Below are 21,114 nucleotides of genomic sequence, written 5' to 3'. Positions count from 1 at the left end.
TCTCTTTTCATTGTAGAAATAAGCATTAACTAATCGCTACTACAGTATCTATCAGGAAGAAGTTCCCATTTTTCTTGCTTGCTATTGCATTATGTGATACTCACGTATTGCAAGTGGGGTCAGGTGGCTTGGAGGTGAAAGACAGCTCCGGGAATACAGAGGAGAAGTGGATTGTAAACAAACCACCCAGAATAAAGTCCCCGGCCTTGTAGATTCTATTGAGATTAAATTTAGCCTGTAACTCACAAGAAGAGGAAGGTGAGGAAGACGAAGGAGAGAAGGAAGAGAACAATAACAAGTACATATATGCAAGCAGGTGTATGTCTAGAGAAGCCCTCATGACTGACTGTCCTCCTCTGTCTAACCCCCCCTCTCCCCAACTTGTTTGTCCAGTTGTTACGTTTTATACACGGTGCTGTGCCGTCCCCCTGTGTCAACACTAATCTGGGCAGAGGCAGAAGTAGGGGCATGGCTTAACATACATTAACAATCACATCATATCAAAATAATGTTGTGTATGTCCTGTAATAAAGTCTCAACAACATGCACTATCTCACCCGTGCTTCATTTGCAATACTTAAAGCACGGTAGGTAATTAGTGATGTCCCGATCACGTTTATTTGCTCCCAATCCAACTCCCAATACCGATTCTAGCGATTACGGACTCTGATTCAGACGACTCTGAGACTTGACCTACCAGTCATGGAGGCCCAGAACTCCCCTACTGGGAGTTCACACTTATGACTGAATACGTGCAACAGCAAAGTCACATCCAACCTATAGAAACCTAGCAAAAGTTGAAGGTGAAGCCTAAGGTCAATAACGGGTCTAAAGGATTTAGAACAGCATTTGTAATAGACATTATAGTAGCAGTACTTGCGCACTCTGCTTGCGCACAAGTAGGCTATATATGCATGGCCTACTTGTGTGCAAGGTGCAAGTTGGCACCTCGACAGAGTGCATTTCTAGTTCATAGTCTGTTTCTGGGGAAAGTTTAATTATTTTGTCAGAAGTAACATTTTTTAATGTTTAGTTGATTCTTTGTATCCATATGAGTCAAACTGCCGTAATCATTTTATTTTTGGAACACTCGTATTTGACATGATATAAAAAAGTATATGGGAATTCAAAATAAAATAAAGTAAGTAAAATAGACTGCTATATCTTGCACCACCCCTTGTCTCTAGGTCGTCCTCAGACAAGCACTCCATCTTCGCTTCCAGTCATCCCTGTCAGGTGTTTGTTGAAGACCCGGTCCATCTCAGTACTCTGTTCTGCTGTGAAGTGACTCCTCCAGTCTCCTACTTCACCTACAGCACAGAGACAAGACCAGAGAGCAAGCTGAGAGGGAGACAGTGTAGAACACCGGGACCTGACCCACTGTTTGGTAAATGGTAAATGGTGCATATATATATAGCGCCTTTATACAAGGCGCTTTACATAGATTGTGCATTACATTTACCCATTCACACACACATTCATACACCGATGGCGGCGGAAGCCATGCAAGGTACCAACCAGCACATCGGGAGCAATTTGGGGTTCAGTGTCTTGCCCAAGGACACTTCGACATGTAGACAGGAGGAGCCGGGATTCGAACCGCCTACCGTTTGAAAATCGGTTGAAAAGTTATGGTTATTATGGTTATAGTTATGGTTAACAACATCGACATGTTGTTAGCTTGTAGATCGGCTATTTGTACTTTTTAAATGTTTTAAAATAGTAAAAAATGGCAAATAAGTTCAGGGATAAGGGGTAAGGGGTGGCGCAAGATATAGGGCTATGACGTAAAATTGTCCATTCATTGTCAATGGGAATTTAAGTTTGTGCACACACACATACATACACCAAAAGCAGGATATAGGAGGGGCTAGCGCCCCTCAAAAATATATATTTATTTTAAAAGATTTTTTTAAATATATTTTTTAAAGAATTTTAAAACAAACAAACAATTTAAACACATTCAATTCCATGAAAAAATTATAAAGTTAAAATAGCCGAACTACAAGCTCGCAACACGGTGCGAATCGACGCATTGTGTGCTTGTAGATCGGCTATTTTCACTAGTTTGGGTCCCGGGCAAAAGTATGTCTTTTGGGCCTCGACCTGAAAAGTTTGGGAACAACTGGTCTATTGTGATGTCATATCTATCTGTGTCCCTTTTATGCCAATAGGCTATATGGAGCTGTCTGTCTAGCTACCTCCATATTATGGATGTCATCAGTATGGACCAGTATATATATACAGGTCCATACTGTATACTTGTCTGCACATGGTCAGATCAGCAGTTCTGGGCGTCGATATCTCCATATATGGGTATACTGGTGAGAACAGCAGTTCTGTCTGCATTCCCTTGGTCCCACTGCCTTGTCCCTCTCTCTTGGGATTTCTTATGCGTATTTAATTAATTTATATATTTTACTTTGATCATTTCTGTGAACTAGTCTAGCTTGCATTTAGAAGTCCCCAGGTGTACAGGTATTAGTCATCTGGCAATTGAATCCAATGTGAGCTGGGCAAGCAAAGACAGGTACTGTATTTTGTTTCCAGTGATGACATCGGCTAGGAGACAAACTCAACTACCAGCTCCACTGTCAGTAGGGAACTCCAGGTCCAGAGGAAAGAAATATTAGGGCAACACTTTTGTTTTTAACCCCATTTAATCTATAGCTAGTTCCCTATCTTGGGCGAATATTATTTAAAAACAAAAGATCTACGAGTTTGTACAACTAGGTTGATTATTTCTAACGAGAGACTCGTCAAGTTAGTGTCCAGAGAAAAAAGGAGCAGATCTATTACAGATCCGTGGAGGTCTCTGGTCAACTACGTATATTACCACTGAATGATTTCTTATGATGACACGACAGTACAAATTAATCATGCTGTAACCACATGGCATGCATGCATGTATTGCACACGCACGCACGCACGCACGCACGCACGCACGAACGCACGCACGCACGCACGCACACACACACACACACACACACACACACACACACACACACACCTAATACATGCACCTAACACTTTACCTGAATTGTGCAATTGATTTTGTTCTGTCATTTTAGTATACCTGGCTCTTTTGTTTACTGTTTATGTTGTGATTTTATCACTATTATATGGCTGTTCCTCTGGTTGGTGCAATGTCTAGGAACTGAGAATCCAAGAATTCTAGTGTATTATATGTAATAAAGAGTTTATTGGTTGGTTCATGATAATCTGATCTATTTATTATTCTTTCTATCTATTATTCTCTCTTCTGTAATATAAAAATCACACCTGTATGAAGTGAGCGCTAATATATTAAAGTCTAACTCATGTTGCTATGATTAGGTGACATAATGGTGATGTAAAACAAACAGACAAAACAAACATTAAACTCTCTTTATTGTTAATGGCATTTAATGTTTGTGTTAGCGACTAAACAAACATTAAACTCTGTTCATTGTCAATGGCGTTTTTAATGTTTGTTTAACTAAAAACAAACATTAAACCTGTATATAGGAAAAATAGCGTTAGTATTTGTTTTATATGCGTTTCCCCATATCTCCACGCAATAAGTGATGTGTTCTATTTGTAATTTGTATGTGTAGCAGCAGTAGCTCAGAGCCTCTGCCTGATGACCAAAAGCCTATAATATGTCCCCCAGCCAAGGGGGGGATTCCCCTTTAGGCTATTGGTTAAGACAGGGTTTTCATTAACACGTCGCCTTCTTCTGCCTCCTGCATTATGTGGATCGGTGATTGCGGATCACAAGGACTAATAGACATGTTAATTAACTCAGTTCTCAATATTGTACACATACAAAATATACGTAATACATTTCCATTTGACAATATATTATATACACAAGTACAAAAATACATACCGTAATTCTAACATCAGGACATCAGGGACATCAGGCATGAATGCCGTTCATAAATCAGCTTTGACGTATTCAATGCATTTATGCATATTTTCTCTTCCTGAAGGTTAATCATATTTCAGATCAGTGCAAAAAATGGCCTTGATTAGGACTTATACATCCATACACATACAACTACATAAACTTTTATTTATTTTGTCAAGCATTTTTTTTTCCAGCATTGTTTTTAATGGAGTGTAAAGTTACAAACGGGGTGTGCATATCTAAATACTGAATCAAGCAAATAAAAATCGGTAAGGGGTGCTAACAAAAACCAGAGTACACAACATTTACAGACTGAAGAGCACACGTTTCTTTCTCTTTCTCAAATCCTGGTGCAAGTTTTTCCTGTGTTGATTAAAAAGTAAAGTTTTCTATATTTTGCTATATTTCCGCTATGTCTTGTTGGTGGGTCATCGACCCATGATGGACTTCTTAGTGTTTCTCTCAGGTCTCAGCAGGATGTTATAACACTTTGGGCCAAACAGTGGCACCAACAGGCCAAAACTAGATGCTAAAATAGCAAATACCTCCACTACATCTGCATATTTGCCAGGAGAGCTGATGTATGCTGGGACAAAGGCTATCCACACGGCACAAAAGATCAACATGCTGAAAGTGATGAACTTGGCTTCATTGAAGTTGTCTGGAAGATTCCTTGCCATGAATGCTAGGAGGAAGCTGAGGAGTGCCAGTAAACCAATATAACCTAATAATACTGCAAAACCAACAGTTGACCCCACTGCACACTCATAGACTATCTTATCACTGTGGTATTGTGTGTTTTTATGAGGAGTTGGTGAGGCAGACACAAGCCAGGCTGTGCAGATTATTGCCTGGATAAAAGTAAGAACCAGAACTGTTCCTCTCTGCTGCATAGCACCAAACCACTTCATGATGTCTGCACCCCCAGGCTTGGAGGCCTTGAACACGGCCAACACCACCATAGTCTTTACCAGGATACATGAGACACACAGCACAAAGCTGATCCCAAATGCTGCATGCCTCAGCTGACAAGTCCAGAGCTTGGGACGGCCAATGAACAAAAGTGAACACAAGAAACATAGTTTGAGTGACAACAAGAGAAGGAAGCTGAGTTCTGAGTTGTTGGCGCGCACCATGGGTGTGCTTCGATGATAGATGAAGATTCCCATGACAATGGCACAGGTAAAGGTGCCTAGCAATGAGATGGTTGTCAAGGAGATACCCAGAGCCTCATGGTAGGAGAGGAACTCCATGCTCTTTGGGACACAGTGGTCACGCTGGGGACTGGACCAGAAGTCCTCTGGACAGGTGGTGCACTCTGTAGAGTCTAACGAAGAGGGCAATATTTAAGGGACGGACAACAACATTGTTTTAAAGATAACCCACTGTACATAGAGTGCTCTGAATGTAGTTCTGTAAACCAACCAGTCTCATTGCTGATCTCTCCCTCAGAACAAGAAATGCAGTCAAAGCAGCAGACAGGCTCCCCTTTCCGTCTGGCCACTCGGGTTCCAGGGGAACAGCTCTCACTGCACACTGACCGAGGTGCCTACAAAATTAAGTAACAATGATCACTTTCAGACAAATTAATTAATAAAGCATATTTAGAAACAACTCTAATTGGCCAAAGTGCTGTACAGACGAGGTCACCATGAGGTATCTAAAAAGCACAAATTCCATAGATATAAACAATGGCATACAATTCAGAGGCACAAATAGACACTCAGCAATACAAACACAAATAACCAATCAGCAATTACCGTAATAAAAACAACACAACTCAGACATGTAGGACAAATTTAACTTAATTTCATTCAGTTGTACGATGTCTTCTGGCATCCAACACTTTATGTCCACATGGGTTTATGAGCCTGAGTTGTCTAAACTAAATTCCATGCACATAATTGGCTCGATATAAGATATTTAATGAAGCCAAAGTGACCTTTGTGAATGCAACGTTCCAGAAGATTCTGTCCTCATCAAGGATGAGTTTGTCATCTCCGGAGGCAGACTTCTTGACCACACCCACATTGTGAACCTCTGTGCTTCCGTCAGGGAGCCACCCCCAGTTCATAACATCATATATTGGTATAGGATCACCATTCTCATCAAATGATACATGATCACCAATTGATGTGGTGAAGTTGATCTTTTCCAGGTAATATATAAGCTACACATATACAGATGTAGAAATGATGATGAGCTAAATTATGAACACTGAGAAACGTTTGACTGACTTTGTGCTCATACACTCCCACTTTGTAACACCCCCTTTAACAATAAAACTGTGAATTGATGTCACACCTGCCATGGCTGTATTGTCTGCAAACTGGCACATCTGTGCCCAGTGAAAGGCCCTCTTCCTGGCACACACTGCAACATGTCATGGAGGGCATGGGCCACAGCATACACAGCCTTGTACACATTATACTCTATCCTGAGCTCAGACACATCCAACAGGGTAGTTTCTGCTGTGCCTAGGTCCTCTTGTCCAGTACACACCCCTCCACCAGCACCCACCCACCCTGACGGAAGGGGTGCAAATTTACACCCAAATGTGTTCTCCCAAAACTGCCTCACCTGAAGAAACACAATGAAGAGAGGTTAGGGGAGCGGTTACGCCAGTTAGGGTTATGTACTGTATGTCACAAAAATGATGTATTTTCGATTGGGCCTTTTGACTCAAAGGCTTTCAGCTTTCAGGAAGAAACCAAAAATACACAGGGAAGACATATTACTTGAATATTCTAACCACATGTTAACTCCATAGATAGACACATACAAAACAGAAAAAGGCACTCCATCTTTAAGAATTCATTAACTCATTGTTTACCAGGTAAGCTAATTTCTTTGAGGCACTGTTGTCTCTGGGCTGTATTTATTTGTTTTGTTACAAAGTAAAAATGTACTCTGCTTATTTGGATCTGACACTTGTAAGTTGCTCTGCCTGCATGCCTAAATTGTAAACACTAAATTAAACCAAAGACTCACTATGGTATTTTCATGTCTGTTGTCAGTGTCATTGTCAGGATGTATTTTTAACAAGAAGTCCTTGAGACCTGCTATCTCTCCACGACGGACGGCAACACCCAGGGTGCCTGCCAGGTACGGCATGAAGTGAGGAGTCTGGAAATTGTTATCTGTTGTCCAGCCATTATCGGATATCCACTGCAGACCTGTGACGTTCTGCTTTACCACCTAAGCAATTAAAACATATAATTTGCCCATTTCCTCTGTACATTTTTGTGGAAACAAAAATAAAATTAATCACACTCTCTCTCAGCCTATGTGAATTGTGCATCCTTTCTTGCAATAAGGACAAGCAGATGTGCTATCTCATTTGGATCATTGTTTGGATCTATCAGCCATCAAATATCAGAGCCATAACTAGTGCAGTGTACGTGGATGGAACTTCAATGTAACTCATTTCAGATTCCTTATAATTATGAATCCCTAAATTAACATAAATCATAACCCCAACCTCTTCCAGCAGATTAAACATATGGATCCCATAGACAAATGCAATGACCACACGAGCTGTAGAGGTCTTCATCAAAGTGACAATCCTCTGCAGTTCAGCTGGGTCATTGTCCCAGGGCAGAACCTCCACGTAAGCCAGACAACCCAGACCAGACTGGGCCAGCACAGACTGGAAGGACCTGGCTGCATCGAGGCCATAGGCATCATCAGTGAACAGCATTCCTGCCCACGTCCATCTGAACCACCTCATAATCTGGAGCATAGCTCGCACCTGATGATGAGAGGTGGTACTGACTATAGAGCGTCGCAGTCCCGCCTCCTACCCTGGACCAGGAAATGAAACCCAATGCATTTTCCTCATAGACATTTCTTAAAGTATTTATTTAAAGACGGTTACGCCGCGGACAAAGCCAACTCGAGTCGTGACAACTCATGACAACACAAACAATATTTTGGACCAAACAAATAATTAGAAAGAAGAAAAAAACGGCAGGTTACAACACTTTTTTTGTTGTTTTTCTTCTTTGTAATTATTTGTTTGGTCCAAAATATTGTTTGTGTTGTCATGAGTTGTCACGACTCGAGTTGGCTTTGTCCGCGGCATAACCGTCTTTAAATAAATACTTTAAGAAATGTCTATGGGAAAAATGCATTGGGTTTCATTTCCTGGTCCAGGGTAGGAGGCGGGACTGTGACGCTCTATACTCACTAGAGGAACATTTTTGTCAAGTGTGTGTAAAATGTACTACTTCATACCAACAGTGTATTGCAAGAAGTTCACCTGGAAAGCCCCACTTGGAACTGTTCTAAAGAAGGATGGAAACTTATTCCGGTCACTCAGACAGGAGCAGGTGGCATAGTGACTAACCTGCAAAAAGCACAAAACATGCTGCTGCTGCTGCTGCTGCTGCTGCTGCTGCTGCTGCTGCTGCTGCTGCTGCTGCTGCTGCTACTGCTACTGCTACTGCTACTGCTACTGCTACTACTACTGCTACTACTACTACTACTACTACTACTACTACTACTACTACTACTACTACTACTACTACTACTACTACTACTACTACTTTCCCCTGCAAGCAGAGCATGTGATAGAGCTAAACAGGGAGAAATCCCACTCCAGGTCATAAGGCCTGCTCAAACACAATCCCTGTCACTCTGCTCATACTGATCACTCATCACTTCCAAACTCCAACACTTGCAAGGAATTTCATGACAGAAAGTAGCTCATAACACGTCTAAGGTGGATGAAACAAACACTATCCATAAGCACCATGGACAGCGACACTGTCACTTCTGTGTGGCAGTGAGATGTGTGACTGTGATTGTATGTTTGCTTATTGTGCACAGAAGAAATAATATGTTGAAAGGCGAAAGGAAAAGAAAGGAGAAAGATGTAAAAAGATTACATTGTTACATAATATAACAATTATACTATAAACAAAACATAACACAATACACTATACAAAGTTTGTTTATAATTTTAAAAAGAGAAAAAAAAGTGCTGCAGGGATCAATGGAAACAGGTGCTCTTTGGTGACACAGGTAAAAACATATATTATGACCAAAAAGGTTTTCTTATCTGCCTGGCTAAGGCCTTGATCAAAATAAATATGTCATATTTTTTCATCAAAGACGGAGTGCCTTGGATTTATTTTCTTTGCACGCATGCAGGTCACACCATTTGAGAGTTAAGCAGTACTTTTGTAAATAGCTAAATACATTATTAATTAAATTAGGGACCACAATTTCTGCCAATACCAAATACCGATACCAGTGTTGTGATCTTGTGTTGTGTTTATAGCTATCTATCTATATATCTCGTGTTGTGTTTATAGCAGACTCCTCACTCATATGTGCACTTGCAGTTTGGGCAACTCGAAAGCAAACTCCACATGCCCCAACATTTTATTTACCTGCCATAGTGTCAAGCACTTACCCCTGTGTCGGATCGGTGGTTAGACTGGCATATTTGCCGATACCGATATGATAAGGGCCGATACCGATACTTTTCCGATACCAATACAGTATCGGGGCATCTCTAAATTAAATGTAATATCAAATTGATGATGATCAAAGTGATGTTCATGTTCACTTACCATGGGCACTCTGTACAAACCTAATATACTAGAGATGGCGATAGAATTTGTTGAAGAATCATCACCCACAATTCCGAGCACTGGAGGGGACCCGACACAGCTTTCGTCCAGTGTGAACTGCTCCTCTCTCCCACTGACCATTGACAACGCTGCACGGAATGCCACTCCAAGAGAATAGCAGTTATCATGGAGATTGTATCCCAGAGTCACATTGGGAAGTATGCTGGGGTTTCTGTTGATCTCATTAATGGCAAAAGCCATGGTCTGGGCCCATCTGAACCCTTCAATGTTAAAACTAACACACACACACACACACACACACACACACACACACACACACACACACACACACACACACACACACACACACACACACACACACACACACACACACACACACACACACACACACACACACACACACACACACACACACACACACACACACACACACAATGCAACTGTAACCTATAATAATGTATCATTGTAGAAATAGTTCACTTCAAGGGAAAAGGCTCGCTGGACTCAGACAGTCTTTTAAAGGTTCAGGCGTGTGTGGTGGGTGGAGATTCAAAGAGAACATATTATAGAAAGAGAAACAAACACGTTTCGGCGCGAAGGCCTTCATCAGTGTCAGAATTTATGACATCCTGAAATGCTGACACTGACGAAGGCCTGCGCTCCGAAACACGTTTGTCTGGTTTGACTGCTGCTGCGGATCCTCAACATTATTAAACAAGAACAAGACTCTTACTATGACTGAGAGTGCAGATTTTATTCTCTCTTTTCATTGTAGAAATAAGCATTAACTAATCGCTACTACAGTATCTATCAGGAAGAAGTTCCCATTTTTCTTGCTTGCTATTGCATTATGTGATACTCACGTATTGCAAGTGGGGTCAGGTGGCTTGGAGGTGAAAGACAGCTCCGGGAATACAGAGGAGAAGTGGATTGTAAACAAGCCACCCAGAATAAAGTCCCCGGCCTTGTAGATTCTATTGAGATTAAGCTTTGCCTGTAACTCACAAGAAGAGGAAGGTGAGGAAGACGAAGGAGAGAAGGAAGAGAATATCAAGTACATATATGCAAGCAGGTGTATGTCTAGAGAAGCCCTCATGACTGACTGTCCTCCTCTGTCTAACCCCCCCTCTCCCCAACTTGTTTGTCCAGTTGTTACGTTTTATACACGGTGCTGTGCCATCCCCCTGTGTCAATACTAATCTGGGCAGAGGCAGAAGTAGGGGCATGGCGTAACATACATTAACAATCACGTCATATCAAAATAACGTTGTGTATGTCCTGTAATAAAGTCTCAACAACATGCACTACCTCACCCGTGCTTCATTTGCAATACTTAAAGCACGGTAGGTAATTAGGGATGTCCCGATCACGTTTTTTTGCTCCCAATCCAACTCCGATCATTTGATTTTGAAACCTGCATGCCAATACCGATTCTAGCGATTACGGACTCTGATTCAGACGACTCTGAGACTTGACCTACCAGCCATGGAGGCCCAGAACTCCCCTACTGGGAGTTCACACTTATGACTGAATACGTGCAACAGCAAAGTCACATCCAACCTATAGAAACCTAGCAAAAGTTGAAGGTGAAGCCTAAGGTCAATAACGGGTCTAAAGGATTTAGAACAGCAGTTGTAATAGACATTATAGTAGCAGTACTTGCCGTAATCATTTTATTTTTGGAACACTCGTATTTGACATGATATAAAAAAGTATATGGGAATTCAAAATAAAATAAAGTAAGTAAAATAGACACTATCTGCTATATCTTGCACCACCCCTTGTCTCTAGGTCTTCCTCAGACGAGCACTCCATCTTCGCTTCCAGTCATCCCGGTTCTCCATACATCTGGCCAGTTTGTTGGTACTTTGTTCTCCTGCGTCTTTCTTGAGTACATCCACATATGTTAATGTGGGACGACATCTTGATCGATGCCCATGTGTTGGTTCCCACAACACCAATTTGCTGGCTGGCAGTTCTTGTTGTCTTTGGCAGTGTCCTGATAGTTTCATTCTTCCTGGCTGCTACTTTCTGGCTCACCCTTGGTACTCCTGCTGATGTTAAGTACTGCATGCAGCATTCTGATGTAGCACCCGTCTAGAGACTTCTGCAGGGTTGGTTTCAGGGTCCAGCATTCACTGCCATATAGAAGAACAGACTCTATAACGTTGGAATTCCATACACTTGTCGTGCCGTTCAGGGCCCTCCATGCAAGTGCCTTCCTCACTTTCAGATCCTTGCTTAATTTTGTTTTTCATATGAACGTCATATAAAAGCATATAAGTATGCGGACGTCTCTGACGTTTATAACAAACCAAACCGTTTGAAAATCGGTTGAAAAGTTATGGTTATTATGGTTATAGTTATGGTTAACAACATCGACATGTTGTTAGCTTGTAGATCGGCTATTTGTACTATTTTTAAATGTTTTAAAATAGTAAAAAATGGCAAATAAGTTCAGGGATAAGGGGTAAGGGGTGGCGCAAGATATAGGGCTATGACGTAAAATTGTCCATTCATTGTCAATGGGAATTTAAGTTTGTGCACACACACACACATACATACACCAAAAGCGGGATATAGGAGGGGCTAGCGCCCCTCAAAAATATATATTTATTTCAAAAGATTTTTTTAAATATATTTTTTAAATAATTTTAAAACAAACAATTTAAACACATTAAATTCCATGAATAAAAAATAATAAAGTTAAAATAGCCGAACTACAAGCTCGCAACACAGTGCGAATCGACGCATTGTGTACTTGTAGATCGGCTATTTTCACTAGTTTGGGTCCCGGGCAAAAGTATGTCTTTTGGGCCTCGACCTGAAAAGTTTGGGAACAACTGGTCTATTGTGATGTCATATCTATCTGTGTCCCTTTTATGCCAATAGGCTATATGGAGCTGTCTGTCTAGCTACCTCCATATTATGGAGATCTCTGATGTCATCAGTATATGTCCATACAGTATATACTGGTCCATACAGTATACTTGTCTGCCCATGGTCAGATCAGCAGTTCTGGGCGTCCATATCTCCATATATGGGTATACTTGGTCCCACTGCCTTGTCCCTCTCCCTTGGGATTTCTTATGCGTATTTAATTAATTTATATATTTTACTTTGATCATTTCTGTGAACTAGTCTAGCTTGCATTTAGAAGTCCCCAGGTGTACAGGTATTAGTCATCTGGCAATTGAATCCAATGTGAGCTGGGCAAGCAAAGACAGGTACTGTATGTTTTTTCCAGTGATGACATCGGTGCCAGGGGCTATGACACAGGTGTGATGTTAGAAAATAATTAATTCTCATGTCACCGGAGATCATTAATTTTCATGAATTAGCACGGGAGTGATTCTGCAGCTAGAACAGTGTCATAACAGAGACAGGAACCTACATCTGTATGGTTCACAAAATATACTCCAAATGTAGAGATCTAAATAAACTACAGCATACAGTTGTTGGGTTTTTTTACCATTTATTTATTGAGGAGAAGCACGAATGCTCTTTTTCAGCAATGCACAGTCACACAGACACACAATAATTAAAACCTAGGACCTTGCTCAAAGGCCTTTCAACAGTGTTGAGGGAGAGGGGTGAGTGTTGGTCATTCACTTTCAGTGTCAGAATAGAACTGACACTGAATAGTGTCAGTTCTATTCATTCCCCACCCAGGTTTCTTAATTTCTGCCATGCAGTCCTGGGAATCGAACCGCTGGCTACCGCTGGCTTCCCTGCTGTAATGTATCTGACTAATTATCTCAAAAAGGTGAGCGACACTCACAGCCACAATACTAGAGGGAGCGATAACAACGATCTGGTACCACCCGCCTATAAAACAAACATGGGTAAATTCTCCTTCTACAGCACTGCCACCCGGCCAAGTGTGGAATGCCCTGACCCCTTCCCTCAAAAAATGCAGATCACTGGCATCTACAGTATCTACAATCTACTATGGAATGTACTTCCCATTGCAATCAGAACTGCAGACTCACTCCCAATCTTCCACGTAGTCTGAAAACCCACCTCTTCACCTACCCATCTTAGCCCGTAGCACTTGCTGTAGCACATGCCCAGCTAGCCTCGGCTAGAGGCTCAACTTATGTAATTTAAATAGCATTTTATGTAGACATAGATATAGCACAGTGTATACGCATAGTTTCATTATATAGATATTCCACGGTTAAGTTCTTACTTCTTAGCTATACGTATGATTCATGATCTGTGAGCACTTTGGTCGGCCTTTGGAAATGTGCTATATAAATAAAGTTTGATTTGATTTGATGATGTATTTGATGTATTACCATGTTTTTTGTTCCGCTTACTAAGTCGCTCTGGATTAAGAGCGTCTGCTAAATGCCTAAATTGTATCTTCTATCTATAAATGCACCAAGTCTCTGTACGTGTGTATGTATGTCTGTAATCCAATTCGACACACACGTTCCACACCACCAAAGGGAGTGCAGTGCCCGGCCTCGAGTCGGTCAGACCCACAGTTGTCCAGAACCGCCACAAAAGGCCTCTGTCCTGGCACTGGACAGGGCCCCTGCCCAGGGCCCTATATCTCCATATATGGAGCTGGCCTGTTCTGACATCACAATGTTTTGACATCTGCAGACTCCATATTTGGGCATGCCTGACAAAGAACTCCATATTTGGGCAAAAAAGGGACAGACATAATAACTGGGTGGGGCATGGATTTCCAACTTGCATCCTAATCATTATTCCTTGACAGAACAGTTTCCATAAAACTGTGACTGAAGTCTAAGTGCAGGACTCAGCAGCTACTGGGCAGCTGTTAAACTAGTTCTACAAGGATACATTTAGTAGGGTTGATGAAAGAATCAATTTGTCAGTTAGACTTTTTTAGAATTTTTTAAACCTGGCTGCTACCACAATTCATTCTGATCGGATCAGACTGACTAGATTGTAAAAAAACATAGTTCTCCAGTGCCAACAATGAACTTCAGACCATCACACAGACTACAATAGATAGTTCATTTATTATAAACTTTTTGGAAAGGCAAGGGTAAGTAAACAGAACTAAACAAACCATATAAATGATGATACATTATCATAAAAATGTTGGTGTTTTGTCAATTATTTGGGGCCCAATTGCAATATCCTCAGACCCCGGAACACAGGTTGAGAACCACTGGCGTAAATTAATGCCAGATGGTTATGCCACAGACCAGATGACCTCAACGCCCTGATCAGCTAATACCTGATTCAATTCGGACGATTTGCTGAATGTCACTCTCTCCACATTTACTGTCTCTCTTTGCACTATTGCCATCATATAAAGGCTTAAAATGCCAACAAATTAACGCAGATTTCCAAGCTTACAATGCGACGTGACTATTCTCACTATTTTCAAAATGTTTCAAAATAAAAAATAGGAACACTATAGGTTGAAAGTGGAAACTGGAATTGAATTGTAAACATGGAAATGGACATAGAAATGGTGATCCAGGATGGCCACTCATGTGGCAAACATACAGATGTCACTATGACTTCACTCCTAATGATGACAAAATCCTAAGTGTTAATTTAACTCAAAAGTGTAAAAAAGTTAGCAAAATTGAAGATTTTTACACTTGGTATTTCAGGGTCCATGTTTTACACTCTCACAGTTACATGAACACTCAAGATGTTTCTGTGAAGATATTTTAAGTGCTTTGGGTTACTGGAAGCTATCATTACATGTGGCATACTGTAGTGTAGTTGACTCAGTCATCTGTTACAATAATAATTTTAAAAAACAGTAAGTCTGAAGCATGCTTATATATCTTGCAATATAAGAGAACTGTGCGCCATGTCACGCAATTGATAAGAGATTACAGACGCGCAAAACACACATACCAGAGCCTAATATAAAGGAAAAGGATCAATGTGGGAAGACAGCAACTACTGTCAATGTGGCACTACAGTAATATGCACTGAAGTCATTCCACACACATGAATGTCCAGTAACTAAGTAGGAGCCTGTTCAGATGTACAAACATACAAATTGTAGAATCAAACTTTTGACTGCGAGTGTGAATGCCAGTGCAGTCAGTGTTAATCTATCAATGTTAGCAACATATCATTTAGATCATTTAGCGAATTGTAGTTCTTTCAGGGCACCTCATAACAAAAAAATGTAATGTTCTGAGACCTGCCAAACTATAACGTATAGTTATTATTTTTGTATTGTGCATGGACAACCAAAGTACAACCTTGTATTCTATATACAATATTTACATTTTGTTCAGTCTTTACACTATTATTGCATACATCACAAGTCACAACCCTTCTCTTTGATGGTTAATAGTAACTTCTCCATCTCAATCAGCATTGAGAAAAAAGAAAAAGTATAGATGCTGTGCTAACAACTAAGACTAAGTCAGCAGTTATATTCTCAGTTTTAATATAAATAGATAATCTATACTTTTCCCACACAATTCAGACACCGTCAGAGAATGCAGTTTAACAACCTTTGTACAAAATTTAACTTTTCATCTTTATCCTCATTCCTTAGGCCTTAGGGGACAATAGTATATACCGGTAATTATATTGCAAAGAATGAAGCAGCTTAGGGCAGGCTTGTATGAGATTCCTCAGTTTCGGCTTGCAGTGTTTGAAATCAAAGTCTGGAGGAAAAAAATACAGGATTTCAGCATGTGCCAAATGTCATCTTCTACGTAGATGTGTGTAGCCTAATTTCTTGGCTAAATGTGGTCAAAATATTGTCTAGACTGTGTCTACCAAAGGAAGGCTGGTTCAGTGTCCAATGATCACCGTGGTTTTAGCAGTATTCTGTACATCGCAAAACCCAACATTGCAAACACTGTGGCCCCAACACTTGTTCTCAGCCAGAAGGTAGAACTCTTCAGATCTGCATGGCTTACATGTCTGAGAGAGTGAGAGAGAAACAGAGAAACACAACATAAATACTGATGTAAGAAATAAGAGGCAAATATAGACATGGGGAGATGGTGAAGACAATGATAGTTGAGAGAGAAAATGGAAGTAGAAAAGGTCTAAATAAGAGAGGGCTCAGCAATAGCATTGTCATGCAATACGTCTAAATACTGTAAAAGAAAATATAGATAAACAGGACTTCCCTGTCTGTAGGCTAGGCTAATGTGTGTAACCATGTTGACCTCTATCAGAGTGAGAGTGGTCCAGGCGATTAGTATTAGACTGGACTGAGGTCTGAGGACGACCGAAGTATGGTTTTACATGCAGGACTTTTACAAAGTCCTGAAAACAAGGCAGGCAAACTGCCCCTTTTCTAGACGGACCACTTTGAGTGTCACACCCAGGTCCCCGCTATAAATGTGTCCCAATTGTTGTATTGTCTTTAGATACACACTGAGGAAGGCTTGGCGCCGAAATGCATCCATGTTTTGCTTGTTTGTCCGTGCTGCACAATGCATTAATGTACGTTGAATGGACTTTGGAGTGCTGGCTATCTCTCTTACAGTGATTCCTCGTGAGCCGTGCACCCGGTAATCTGCATTTTTGTACTGAGAGTGCTCGTTTTTCTCTCTTCTATAAACTGCCAGAAAGGCCTTGAGCCTTGCGAGGTGCCTCATAAATCAGTGCTATTGAACACCATTTATGTCTGTGTGTTGTTTAAAAAATAATAAACGAATGAAAAGTATTAAAAAGCGCTTTGACAAAAACCTCCTAACTCCACTTGAGCTGGATGTTTTTTCATTTTCTGAAAAATGTACTTTTTGGAGTTATGTGGTTTCTTCCAGACAGCAGAGATATGCTATAGATGTCACCTAGAGGGTATACACGTGACATCATCATATGCGGAATTAAGTTATGCGGGAACGCCAACTGAGTGGCAAACACACACACACACACACACACACACACACACACACACACACACACACACACACACACACACACACACACACACACACACACACACACACACACACACGTGTTATATATTACACAAAAATTAAATAAGGACAATAATCTATTAAAACATTTATCTTGGTGGAATCAACAGCCATCAGTAAAGAATTAGAGCAGAGAAGGTTAACATGATGACGATGAGAAGGATTGAGATGGTATGTTAGCAAGCTAGAAGGTGGTCAAACAACAACACCATAGTCATAAGAGGACGTAAAGGAGAGGACCTGCTGAGCACAACAGCGTAGAGTTTGGCCCTGACCGTCTGCAGCAGCTCAGAGTTGAGGAAGTTCTGACACAGGCAGAAGGTGCACCTGTTGCATGTGCACATGCACCGCAAACGGGCGTGGCTGAGAAGAGAGGTGAAGAACACACACACAGCTGTAAGTACACTACATACCGTACTTCACATCAATCACATGTACACAGAAACAGGTTTAAACAGGATTATGTAAACACACACACAGAAAGAAGAAGGCACAGCAGAAACAGAAAGACACGCTGCTACCATCATCATTATCATGACTACATTGTCTAATGTATCTGGGAGCCTACTGGCTGCGATTAGGAAACACGGAAGTGACTGCGCTGCTCCGTGCTTGCGGATTAATTAATTACTATAATTTCTTACTATTGATGTTTATAATTTCAGCACGGTTAGATGGACTAACAATTAATGTGTGCACAAGTGTGTGTGTGTGTGCGTGCGTGCGTGCGTGCGTGCATGCGTGCGTGCGTGCGTGCGTGCGTGCGTGCGTGCGTGCATCTATCTGTAGTACATGCCCTCTCCCAGGTGTGTAGTGTAGTTGACTAGGCTGGGGATTTCAGATTACCTCAACTGGGCTAGTTTACTGCGTACTGTAACTGTACATTATGCACAGTAACTGTGTGCCAGAGGGTCAGAGAGGTGATGTGTGAAGACAGTGAACTGCAGGAGTGTTGTAGGGCTTCAGGGGGGATTCAACGTTACAGCAGAGTAGGAGTCCATCTACGTTCTGTATAGGAACACTACCCCACCAGACTGCAAAGCAGTATTTCCAAAGTGAATTAATGTGTGACTTTATGTCAGGCACTGATGCCAAGGGGACGGCAAAGCCTCTGCCAAAGAGGACGACGTGGTGTAGTTGAGCTTAGAGGCAGGCAGAGGAGGGTCCGTTTGGAACCTGACCACCTTCTTGATATAGAACATTTTTAGAAGTTGTGATTAGGGTTGTCCCGATCCGATCACGTGATCGGAGATCGGGGCCGATCACATCATTTTCAAATGATCGGAATCGGATCGGGAGCAAAAGAAAACGTGAACGGGACATCCCAGTATCAATAAATGATATCCATATCATGATATTAGACTAGATATTGTCTGTGATTTTGGATATTGTGATATGGCAGTGTTCTATAAAAACATAACTATAGAATCGTGAAAAATAGTTATCGGCAGATACTCAAAATCAAAAGATGATGATCTTTGATCATATTATTGATAGTACAAGGTAGACAGGAAACAGGGAGAGAGAGATAGGGAGAGACGCGGGATTATGAATCCCACCAGCGTTCTAGCGTGTGCAGCACAGGTCGTTGGGATCGGGACTCGAACCTGCAACACGCTGTCAGACTATATTGCTGTGTCAAAAACAAAATCCATAAACGCTTAGGGATAAGGGTTAAGATGGCGCGCCATACCCCTTATGCCTAAACGTTTTTGGATGTTGTAACTAGAGTGTGTTCAGAGCTTGTAAATCTGCTATTTCCACTATAAAAAATAGAGATGCTCCGATCAGTTTTTTTGGGCTGATCACTGGAAGCAGTATCTTCCGATACCGATATTGCCGATACCGATCACAGCGTCGTGAAATCACACACCTTGCAAACTGCGAGTTTGGTGTCCTTTTCTGACACAGTAAACCAGGGATACTCAAATAGCTGAACATGTGGGCCACATTATGAAAATGGCAAGGGGCTAGGGGCATGTTGATAAAATTGATTAATGTTACTTTTTTATTTACCTTATATCCTAGACATGACGTATGAAAAGAGCAATGTGCATTATTTTATGGCGTGCTGGCCAGAAACGACCAGTGTTGCTTCTTTTTGGCTTATTTTGTATAGACCTAGGTTGCTTGTTTCTGCATTGTTATACTGGCAACACTTCTGGCTTCTAGCTGGATATGAACGTGCTGCTCGTCGTCGCTTCTCTGTGTGTGTCAGTCCCAGCTCCGTGACTGGGAGATGGGACTGTGGATAGAACTTTCTGTTACAGTTAAATCCATATAAAAGTAGGCCTACCACACAACTGAAAAGTAGCGCGACTGTGGCCGCAAGTTAGAAACTTGTGTGGCTATAACGAGGCACAGCTGTTTACAATGCGATGCAAAATTAACAGCGGGGGCTTTGCTTTGCACAGCTTTTTTGGACTGGAACGTACGACACGAGCAAAACTTTTGTGAAATGTAAATGGAAGGCAGTTACTAGATATTACTCCACCACTGCAGTAAACATCCTAACAAGGGGTCTGGGAAGGGAGTGCATTGCAAGGGGGGCTTTGATGACGTTAAACAGAGGCACGTTTGTCAACACTGCGTCCCCCAGATATTTCATGGTGCTGCTGTATGTGGTAACCTGACTCCGCCAGATGGGGCAGCAGAGAGTACACTGGGTTCCCCCCTCCTGCTCCCATCTGGGAACTCTCAGGCAGACTTGATGAATCAGCAGCAGCTTCTAGCAGCTTCTAGCAGCAGCTTCTAGCTTCTAGCTGCTGCTGATTGGCCAGGCCGTTTTGTGGCCGGGCATCAAGTCTGCCTGAGAGTTCCCAGATGGGAGCAGGAGGGGGGAACCCAGTGTACTCTCTGCTGCCCCATCTGGCGGAGTCAGGTTAGTATGTGGTGGTGCAGCAGCCTCTCTAGAGAGAAAAAAACACCACTAGCCCACATTAAACTGAAGACGCTTTGGCCATTATCTCTGGAACGGGAGGTCCAATCTGCTCAGTTTAAAGTTTGTTGGACAATCAGGACATTAATCGATCGGACATTTTAATTTATTTTGAGAACTCCGATCCGATCCGATTATCGGCCGATCGTGATCGGACGCCGATTGATCGGAGCATCTCTAATAAAAAAAATATATATAATAATAATAAAATGAATTGTGACCATCTCAAATAATTGCGATTAGGTGATTATGCATTAATTGTGACAGGCCTAGGTGTAAAGTGTTTTGTGATTGTGACGTGCTTTTTCCACATACGGATGCATGGCCATGGTGGTGAGCTTGGTGTAGATGTCTTTGCAGGGCGCTGAGGCCGTGTTGCAGGTGAAGGACTGAGGAGGGGGCATCTTGTGCTTCCTACAGAACTCCAGAGGACTGCAGGCATAGAGTTGTTTGACCTCTGGCAAGTCTGACTTCGCTGCTATCATCATACATGGTGTCTTACTGTCCATGAAGTATTGCTGAGGGGAGAAGAGAGGGCACATGAGGATCAACGTTAACGTATCAGCACATGTTGTGAGAGAATGTAACTGTTGCAGGGCAGTCGGCACAGAGCATACATACATTTAGTCACTTTCATGACGTTGCTGTCCTTTTTTTGTTGTTTCTTTGTAAATGAATGTCCTACTTTATTGTGAAAAAAGCTGATCTACAAGCTCAGAACAGGTGAGCCTGTACCTGTAGGTCCACTTTCTTTGCTATTTTCTTTTAAGTGGCTCAGAGTGT

The 21,114-nt window shown here is 41.7% G+C and overlaps 2 protein-coding genes across 2 annotated transcripts in view; both read right to left on the bottom strand.

Annotated features, from left to right (window-relative positions):
• Nucleotides 1-4,320: 4,320 nt before the first annotated feature.
• On the bottom strand, nucleotides 4,321-10,979 carry LOC306921297 (extracellular calcium-sensing receptor-like; the record flags this gene model as incomplete). The annotated part of the gene is made up of 9 exons (XM_079498406.1): nucleotides 4,321-5,219; nucleotides 5,318-5,441; nucleotides 5,835-6,062; nucleotides 6,197-6,472; nucleotides 6,884-7,090; nucleotides 7,374-7,643; nucleotides 8,154-8,240; nucleotides 9,472-9,752; nucleotides 10,973-10,979. The coding sequence occupies 9 exons, from the start codon at nucleotides 10,977-10,979 to the stop codon at nucleotides 4,321-4,323; spliced, it is 2,379 nt and encodes a 792-aa protein (XP_079354532.1).
• A 3,567-nt stretch (nucleotides 10,980-14,546) lies between these two features.
• The window catches only part of rhot1b (ras homolog family member T1), a 17,415-nt gene continuing 10,847 nt past the window's right edge, over nucleotides 14,547-21,114 (bottom strand). Inside the window, exons 18-20 of the mRNA XM_079499133.1 lie at nucleotides 20,647-20,849; nucleotides 17,634-17,756; nucleotides 14,547-16,383 (exon numbers count right to left, since the gene is read on the bottom strand). Coding sequence (XP_079355259.1) covers nucleotides 16,266-16,383; nucleotides 17,634-17,756; nucleotides 20,647-20,849 — 444 coding nt within the window. The 3' untranslated portion in view covers nucleotides 14,547-16,265. The remainder of the gene's footprint in view (nucleotides 16,384-17,633; nucleotides 17,757-20,646; nucleotides 20,850-21,114) is intronic.

Source organism: Electrona antarctica, assembly GCF_951216825.1.
Source record: "Electrona antarctica genome assembly, chromosome: 4".
Lineage (NCBI taxonomy): Eukaryota > Metazoa > Chordata > Actinopteri > Myctophiformes > Myctophidae > Electrona > Electrona antarctica.
This window is presented reverse-complemented; position numbering and strand designations above follow the sequence as displayed.